The sequence below is a fragment of the Lepisma saccharinum genome, chromosome 23 (assembly GCF_977018435.1).
Source record: "Lepisma saccharinum chromosome 23, izLepSacc3.1, whole genome shotgun sequence".
NCBI lineage: Eukaryota > Metazoa > Arthropoda > Insecta > Zygentoma > Lepismatidae > Lepisma > Lepisma saccharinum.
In genome coordinates, this window is record NC_139251.1 from 28,710,720 (window position 1) to 28,721,062 (window position 10,343).

General features: G+C 36.8%; 1 protein-coding gene across 3 annotated transcripts in view; it reads right to left on the reverse strand.

Moving 5' to 3' along the window:
- Prp4k (Pre-mRNA processing factor 4 kinase) overlaps positions 1 to 9,846 on the reverse strand; it is an 85,763-nt gene extending 75,917 nt beyond the window's left edge. For 2 of the 3 annotated variants that reach the window (XR_014443994.1, XR_014443995.1), the window contains exons 1-3: positions 9,664 to 9,846; positions 6,131 to 6,289; positions 1,636 to 2,041 (exon numbers count right to left, since the gene is read on the reverse strand). Coding sequence is in view for 1 of the 3 variants with exons in the window: in XM_083144285.1 (XP_083000411.1) it covers positions 1,636 to 2,041; positions 6,131 to 6,289; positions 9,664 to 9,668 (570 nt within the window). In the remaining 2 variants the exon portion in view is untranslated. The remainder of the gene's footprint in view (positions 1 to 1,635; positions 2,042 to 6,130; positions 6,290 to 9,663) is intronic. The other variant, XM_083144285.1, reaches the window with a different exon arrangement.
- Between the last annotated feature and the right edge of the window lie 497 nt (positions 9,847 to 10,343).

The window sequence follows — 10,343 nt, forward strand, 5'->3', positions numbered from 1 at the left end:
ATCAGGGGGGGGGGGGCGAGAAACATTACGGAAAATTATGAAACAAATAGGATTTAAATTTAAAAAATGTAGAAACTCTCGCTTAGCTCTGGTTGAACGAAGCAACATTGTTGTTTGGAGATTCCGCAACGAAGGGAGTCCTGTTGTTTACATTGATGAAACTTGGATTCATCCTAATTACAAAGTAAAAAAATGTTGGCAGAGTGAAGATGTGTCAGGTGTCTTCACAAACGACAGTCCGGGGCAGAGACTTATCATAAGTCACGCCGGGGGTTCCATGGGGTTTGTTCCGAACGCACTTAATATATTTCAGGCCAAAACAACTTCTGGCGATTACCATAACGAAATGAATTCCGAGAACTTGGAGAAGTGGTTGGAGCAGAAACATTCCGAATCTCCCACCTAGATCTGTCATTGTTATGGATAATGCCTCCTACCACTCAATTCAAACCAATAAAGCCCCGAACACAAAAAGTAAGAAACTAGAGATTCAAGAATGGCTATTAAAAAATAACATCACTTTCGATATCGAACAAACAAAGCCAGAATTGTTGCTGAAAGTAAAAAAGAAAAAATCTTCCTGATCCGGTATATCGAGCTGATAGTACATATGGAGCACCATAAAGCGAAATGTAAGTTCAAATTTGAGAGAAATAAGTGCTCTTACCGAAAGTGCAATTGACAGTGTCACAGTGCAGGAATGGGAATGTATGTGCCAACATGCCATCCGTTTGGAAAAAGAATATCAGAGGAATGATGGAATTCTCGAAGATGAAGTTCAAACGTTGATTATAAACCTGGAATCGGGTTCCGAAAGTAGCGATGTAAATAGTGACAGTGACAGCGAAAGTTCGAATTCGGACCTCTCCGGCATAGACACCTTATAATCTGCCTCCAGGCCAACCGGAGGCAAAAACCCAAAAGTAAGTTGCTTTTTTTTAAAAAAAAAAATATAGTTTACATAATTTAGAATATTAATCTTATGTGTTTAAATTGTTGATATCCTTCTGCGAGACAGCAGGCGTTTTTAACTTTAGTGTCCCCCTCCCTCCTCTCTCTTATGCTATGTTATTTGAATTACCACGTCTAGAAACGAAACTTAACATTCGGCCTGCATATTTGTTTACTTGCAAACCTTTCACGGCACACGCCCACTTCTAGATTTGGCAACACAGGGGGGAAAACACGTGTTTCTGCCATCCCTTCCCTTGCCCAGAGTTCCCGAGCTCCCCTCCTAAACATTCGACACTAGCGCCACTTGTTTCTGGCCAGGGTTTCAAATAAGTTGGTGGATCTATAGCTATTTATTTTAGGCTAACCCTGTATATGTTGGTTGGTTGATTTGGTGTTTTAAGTTCACTTTATGCATAGTAAGGCTAATCAGGACTTGACCAACAGTTTAAAGTGGGATACGAACCACTATCTGGCTCTACCGGGTACCGAACCCGGGACCCCTTGATTACAAGGCAATGAAATTGCCATTTCACCACTGGGGAGCCCCCCCCCCCTCCCTGTATATGTATTGGCCTGGTTACGACAAATATTTAGCGGCCTCATGGTCAATATGGTATTATTGTATTACTCAGGCTAACAGCAAATGCTATCTTACATGAGAACAAAAATTGGATTAATTACCTTTTGCCGCATAAGTTCCTCCAAGTTCATATCATTCTCCAAAACTTCCACATCTATCTCATCGGAATCACTATCCCGGTTTTGATTATCCACTTCTTCCTCACTTTCCGATGACTCCACGCCACGTTTGGTTCCTGCATCTTGGAGTTCATTCGCAACCTTTTCACTTCTCCTCACTGCCTCTGCACTACCATTAACTAATTTCGCACTACTGTGCTCCGCTGACCCAACTCTACAATTTACCACCGAGTCACTAACACCTGGTGCAGGATCAGCACTTTTACTGTACTCGTGCACTTTGTCTACGTTGTTTTGTTTTGTCTTTTGAACCTTTGTTTCGACTTCAGTACCAGCACTATCATTCTCACTTTCCTTCTTGCGTTTGTGCTTCTTGTGGTGATGTCTCCTATAGAAAATGAGGGATACAACAAATTACGCCATGTTATCAGAGTAGTTCAAATCATGAAACAAAAAATTACAGTAGTATCATGCAGATTTTTTACACAATAAATATTGCATACATGAATGAAGAACTGGAGCTGCTATCTCACTTATTTCTCTCATGATTTATGGTTTTTACAAGCATAGAAACGTTTCGGAGCAGGCTTCATTGGACATCAGAAAAATAAAAGTCTGTTGAAGGGAGTGGTTATATTAAAAAAAATGTTACAGGGGCATTCCACAAAAAGTGGTCCTGCCCCATGTAAGGAAAAATTGATCCAATCTGAAAATTATTATTGTCTTCAATTGCATCAATGTTTAAATGTTTGTGAATGCATATAATTTGCATATTTCACTAACAAAAATTACTACCATTCTTTTCATGTATTCAGGCTGTCATCATGCTCAAGTTTGTTTCATTTGTTAGCAGATACCACAAAGTACACCATCCATAATTCTATGAAATCAATTTCTCATGAATATTTTAATCAAAATGTCATATCTAGAGCCTTACATTTTGTGTGTACAATGTCACACACATGTTTACATGCTTGTAAGAACAATAAAGTACAAGAGAAATAATTTAACAATGCGGAAAAAAATCAGAATTACTCATCATTTAATGTAAATGAACAATAAAATATATTTTGCTTGGTTTTCTTTGAACAGCCATTTATACGAGGGTTATCTTACATGAAACGTCAAAATCCACTGAGCTGGTGAATGAAGCAAAAAGAAACTGTTAAACGCCTGCAAATTTTTCACCTGACACGTGAATCTTCAAATCTTAATTTTTTTAAAAAATAAGAGTTTTGTTACGAAAATTTCCATTGCCCTTTTTTTAAAAAAAAAAAGTGCAGTATGGTTTTTTTTTAATGGTTGTGTGTTTTCTGTATCACATTTATCATTAAATCCGAATAATAAACATGTCATTATGAATTTTAAGAATCTGGTAGAGTTGGAGAATGTACCTATTGCATAGTTAGTAGTTATTCATGGTTTTAGTGGTACAGCCTTCTTTAAGTAGATCACTCCGGTGCAAGAACACAATCTTGTATTAATTAATAAATTAAATGGTTTAAGGTTATACTCCATAATGTATAGCTTTATCATAGTTGGATTCATGGTTCTTACTTGCGTTTCTCGTGTGACAACATGGCCATATTTTGGGGGGGGAGAGCTGGCTCCAACATTATTTTTAGTTTTGTCTACTCCTATCTGTCATCGACACACAAGGTTTTGAATGCCCTTCACATGGAACGTTTCCACTAACCACTAATGGGACAAGACTAGGGATGGGCGATGTGGGAAATTTGATATTGCAATATATCATCAAGAAAATATTGTCACAGACGATACAATATAATATTTCTTTCGGTATCGTGATATCGACGATATATATATCTCCACAATATACATCACCAAATATCATTACAATATATCACTGACACGATACATAGATGGTAAAATATCATGACGATATATCGATGACATCATAAATAGATGCTAAAATATCATGTTGATATCACTTGGACGATATTTTCAATATTGTGATATATAGTCTCCACAATATATATCGCCAAAATATCATGATGATATATCACCAAAATATCATGACTATATATCATCCAACACTAGAAAGTTTCCACTAACCTCTAATGGTGCATGAGACAAGACTCCGATCATCGACATTCTCACCAAGTGCGAAATTTTCTTTGTGACAATGTTTGCAAGCTGAAGGACATTTCATGGACGAAAAGAAGCTGCTGAGTACTGTCCAATGTTACCTGAACTCCTGGGTAGGAACTTTCTATGACAACAGCAAATTTGCTTGGAGATTATGCAGGAAATAGGGTGTTTTTTTGTTTTTTTACCAGCTGAATGAAGGTTGATTTGGTGTTTTAAGTCCACTTTATGCACAGTAAGGCTAATCGGGAGTGGACCTACAGTTTAAAGTGGGATCTGAACCACTATGTGCCTCCACCAGGTATTGAACCCGGGATTGGATAATCTTTGCATCTTTCCTTTGTTGCGAAACAGACATTGAAAAGCTGAGATATGATTATCTTCAGTCAGAGTTGTCAGGAACTGACTTCTCTATGCTCTCTGTGCAACAGGAGTTTACTGACTTGTTAATCTGTAGGATCTGGCAGCAATGCTAATTTTAGAACAAGTTAAATAACTGCAGTTTCCACATACATTCAAGAAAACACTAAAAGTCACCCTTACTCCCGATATCTGTATTTTGTTATTTTACATCGATTTACTGCCACTATTGGCTACTCGTGACAATGAGGATTAGTGGTGATTGGATAAAATTGATGAAGGGACAATCACATGTAACACCCATGGCCCAGTCAAGGCATGAACCTGAAAACTTGAGAGACAAGTTCGAAAGTAGACCACTTGACGTGTTTGGCCTCCGAGCCATCTATTCCACAAATAAACTTGTGGAATTATGCAACACTAGGATATATCAATTTCTATTTATGGTATGTTGATTTCTACCTCTTGGATTAATCGCAGTGAATGATGAACTGATGAAATCAGAGCTGAGTCAACACCAACTCAAAAAATGAAACAATTTAAAGAGGTTTAGAATATTCATCTTGTCACATAAAACATAACAACAAGCAGGGAGTTTGTTGTGTTGACCACGTGTCACCTCGTAACTGGTTGGACGAACGCTTAACTCTGCTGATGTATGTGGGAGTGAGGCCGGCAGTTGGTAGGTAGGCCATGGCCATCAAGGACTGTTGCACCATGGGTTGTTGTTATTATTATATTTATAAATTTTAAATTATTGCTTTTAATGGGAACTGCACCATATTATTCTACCAGAGTATTGTTTAAAAATGTTCAAAATTTCACACAACGCAACTACCGAAATAATGAAAATTATGTTCTTTCCATTCATTTTTCAGTATATTTTGACTCAGCAAAAGGATTGCACAGCATTTTCGCAGATCTTATGAGATTCCTGGACTTCGGAAAGGTATTCGCCGTAGTGATTAAATTTGAACCAACACTATCTCATATTGATACACTGGCATTGATACAGGCTCTGTCTTACCCAGGATTAAAACCTGAAATCTCTAGCCATAGCATGTTATCCTGATCACTCTGACACAGAAGTCAGTGTGATATGTATGTCTAACATGGCAATTGCAAAGAGGTTAACATACATGGTGTGAAACCAGTTTCATTGCTGTGACAAAACGTTTTCCATCTTTAGGTCATAATTTCTAGAGTAAATCTGGACAGAAAGACAAAAATATCTTCTCTGCAGATAATTATCGACCAGGAAACAAGATTCCTACAAAAAGGGATGATTACCACTTGTGATTATTCCTGAGGCAAGATTACATATTATAACCAAATAAGTCATCAGAATAATTATAATTCGGTAACAGTTTCATATCGGCACAACGTATTTCTTAATTTTTACACAAGAAACTACTTACGGAAAAGGGTTTCTGTAGCATTTTCAAAGTTCATGCAGGTATTTTCTTTCATCTTGGAATCAATTTCACTGGGAATTTTTCAAGAGAAATATATCTCCAACGCACAATTGCCGTTGCTTTCATTTCCTTCACCTACGTGAACCGGATGTAACCCCTCTGTCAGAGTTTCCAACCATGCCGTTGTTTCGCAAGAAGACGTAAAAACGAAATATACATTCCTGATATTACTCCGACCCCAAATTTTAACTATGTTTGCCTAGCCTAACCTAACCTTACCGTGAATGGTTTGTGGGGCATTTTTCAGTTAAGAAGGTTGGAAACACTGCATACCCACTGATGATCCACAACGCTAGTGAAGCTGTGTCCGCCATATTGTGTGTTACACAAGCAAAAAAAGGAAGAACAAAAATTACTCGTAATGTGAATTATTGAAATTATTTTCGTGAAAAAGAATAATTCCACCTTGAAGAATCTTTCGCAATGCAGAATACATTAAGTAGAAATGTTAAAAATGACAAAATAAACGAGTGATAGGTGTTGTGCCCTTACGAAACTGGTACCTATAATTCTTAATTGACCAAATTACATACCTCTCAGATCTATCAGTGGACGAATGTTTCCTGTGTTTATGATGATGTTTATGCTTCCTTTTCTTCTTCTTTTTGGAGGTACTGCTATGACTTTTCTCATTATTTATCACAGTTTCACTAACAAATTCAACTGAATCACTGGACTCGGAATCTGAAGACCTGAAATAATAATAAAAAACTACCATCAGGAATGAAAAATAGTGATTCCCTCTATTTTTTGTATTCTTGAGCAACCCTTTTCTGCCACTGTTGGCTAGTATGACAATGTAGGTGAATGAAGATTAGATGAAATTGGTGAATGGGCTCACCAAGAACAAGCAAGTCCCAGGGTTGCAACGATTTTTTTATTACAAAATTCCCTGACATTTCCAGGTTTTCCAGTCCTACAATGAAATTTTTCCAGACACGTTTATCATCATGATTTTTGCTTTTGAACCTTGTGTTTTCCAATTAAATATATAATACGTTAATTATTATGAATATTCACTTTCACAACTTTTTTTTTAGCACACACACACAAGAACACGTGAAAATTTAAAGAATAAAACGTAAAATTACAATTTGCATCAAATGTATTGGGTGCTACAATCACGTGCATCTAGCCTTCAGGCTAAGGTAACAGAGCTACATTATTACACCATGACAATATCCACAATATAAAAACAACAGAAAAAGTTCATAAACCATACACAATTTTTCATTTTCTGGCAAATTAATAGTGTCGTAGAAAATGCTGTATTCTTGCTTACATTTATAACCCAACATCTGGATAAATTTTTGTTGCATATAGAAATTCTATAGGAAATGCCAACAAGACTAAGATCTATAAAATAATAGATGATAACTTCATCTTCACCAACCTTTCCAATAATTATGATCATATTGCCAATGAACTTTAGTTATCAATCAGATATGTGGACTGCAAGTTTTACTTTGATATTCTTTCTAATATCTAGCATGATAAAAGTGAAAATTTATTACAGAAATTCGAAGGAACCATAATTTTGCACAAGACTGAGAATCATAAGAATGAAAGAAACAAGTTTCTAAACTGAATGTTTTTTGGGAGTAAAATCACAATAACCGAATCCAGAAGTGGAAGTGAACTAACTGTTTGTTCATTTTGCAACTTTTTCTTTTGCAGACTCCAAAATGCACATAATTCCAGACGATCTGCAAAATCCCCTGACAAGCTAAATTCCCAGACATTTCCCTGTTTTCCAGATGCGTAGCAACCCTGAAGTCCAGGCTGGATCTCAAACCTGCGGAACTTTAGAGACAAGACTGAAAGCCAACCACTTAACACACTCGGCCACAGTGCTTACATCTAGTAGACGAAAAAGTTATCTCCCCTCTCTTCCCTTGTAATGAAATAAAAGTTGTGTACAGATTAATTTACAAGCTAGAGCAGATACATAATTACCCTCTCCAAAAAAAACCAAAACAACATGCATTTCCAATTAATCTATATTCAACCACAATGCCACAGTCACTAACGTTCAAAACAAGTTTCTGATACCAAAAATTTTACACTATGAATGGCAAGTATTTGTATATTTGGTATTTAGAATCACTTTTCTGCCATTCTGGCTAATCATGACTAGTGATAAGGATGAATTAGGTGAAACTGATGAATGAAGAGAGCGGCCCAGAGGCAAATTTAATTCTCGAGGGAGTACATTGGGTCAACGAACACCAGTCCGTATCCGGAACAACAGTAAACAAATAGTTGCTAACAAACAAAGAAACCTTAGGAAAGTAGGGAAGACAAAAATCGTTCTCCAAAAAATGCACAGCAAGTAATGGTAACAGTTTAGTATATCGGAAACATATTAAAATCGGATATTTTGTGTTTCGCATGGTTCGTACTTACCAATTGTGTATTGCGGAACATAGTTCAAGGTGTCATTATGCTTTTCACACGACAACAAACACAATTTTTCACATACAGAGTGATTTCTTTCTTCAATTCTGTAACACACAATATGGCGGCCACATCTTGACTCATGTTCTGGGTATGGAGTGTTTCCAACCTTCTTCACCAAAAAATCCCTATAATCATTTTAGTCACCGGTGGAAATTGTACATTATGCACGGGTAGCTGACAGATAGCCCCTCGAACCATTTCCGATAAGGTTAGGTTAGGTTTGGTTAGGCAAGCATAGTGAAAAAAAAGTGGTTGGAAACACTGACAAGGGGTTACATCATGAAACTTACGCTGCATCCGGTTTAGGTACGGGAGGCAAATGAAAACAATGGCAATTGTGCGTCGGTGAGATATTTCTCTTGAAAAGTACATGATTACCCGCTCAAATATATTCCACGATGAAAGAAAATACCTCGACGAACGTTGTAAACCTTACACAAACTCATTTCCGTAACTAGTTTCTTCTGTAAAAATGAAGAAATGTGTTTCCAATATACTAAACTGGGTAACACTTCGGATTTCTTCATTTTTACAGAAGAAACTACTTATGTGATCACTTTCTGTACCATTGTTGATGTTCCCAAATGTATTTTCTGTCATCATTTCATCTTTTTTAGCGGTAATTCATGTTTTTATGTATAAAAATATCGCAATTGCCGTTGCTTACGTGTACTTCCTGTACGTGAAGCGGATGTTCTGTGTGTTTCATGACGTAACTCCCATGTCAGTGTTTCCAAACGTGCTGTTGTTTTGCAAGAAGATGAAAAAAACAAATATGACCCCAAAATTTTTACTGTTTGCCTAACCTAACCTTCCATGAACGGTTTGTGGGGCATTTGGTAAATTTCTCGTATCGGACAAACGGCTGAAATTTGCTAGTTCAACCTTGAAGGGTTCATGGGGGCTATTTGGGAATGGTTATACGACCCCACATTTTAGGTATTTTTTTGGTTTCGAAGGTGGAAACACTGCATAACCACTCCAAATCGACAAAACACAAGCACGACGCGCGATGATCCACAACGCTCGCGCCATATTGTGTGTCATGCAAGCGAAGAAAACGAACAACAATAATTACTCATAACATGAAAAATTGAAATCATTTTCGTGAGAAATTCATAGTTACACCTTATAGAATGTTCCGCAATGCATAATAAGTAAGTAGCAATGTTAAAAAGGACGAAATAAGTGAGTTATAGCTGTTTTGACCAAACGGTAGTACCAAAGTGGCCTGTGAATCATGACAAATTTGGAATTAAACAATCGGAAGATTGACCTTAGTTTTTTCTGTTCTACGAAAATGTTTTATAATGCCAGCAAAAATATACACATAAAGGGAATTACATAAATGATACTTTCCAGGACTTTTGAGATTCGAAATCCTAAGAGAAAAGCACACATCTATTATTCTTTCCTCCTCCTCCTGTTCCCAATCCCTTTTACTGTACTGGATGTCATTACAAATTACGACAATCTAAAGATCATGCTGAATGAAACTTGATGACGATATAAATCAATTAGTATTAAATGCTGATCACATATTACATTGCGTGGCATGACGTATTTCTTACGATGCAAGTTTCATAGCTAAATGTATTGAACTTACCCCATTTTTACTCTTGCAGATTATTCTACTTATTCTACGTTCACAATAGTGTCTCTATGAAATACAGTGGAACTATTTACAACAAATAAAACCAATTATTCTCACTATACATCAAGCACTTTCCGCCATTACATAAATAGCAAGCACCACCATGTCTAAGACTAAACTCCTTCTTTAGATGATTTAAGGCATCCGACGCCATCTTGCTGAAATCTTGATACGTATTCTGATGCAAAGAGGTTAGTGGTGATTCACTGCTAAATAAAATATAAGTTATTCAATAACGTTTATATTTTATGTAGTAATATCATAGAACCACTGCTGGGGAGAGGGTTAGGCCATGGGCGTCCACAGGATTTTATTCACGAAGGAGCAACCATTTATTTTTTTCCAGGGGGCAAACGATGCATATTTTCCCCAATAATAGTGTTGTTCCCTCAAAAACATTGCTTCACTTTGAATTTATCATGTTCATGCAATAATTAACATATGTTGTTTTGGCTGAAATGAAATTTTATGGGTGAGAAATATATGACTTTTGTTTGACCCCCTTTGCCCCCTTCCGGACGTCCATGGTTAGGCCATGCCTGCCGACGCACAAATATTTTAACCCACAAAAGAGCATAGAATGATAAAAAGCAGTAGCGTCGATTGGGTTCCAAAACTGCGGGGGTAAGGTG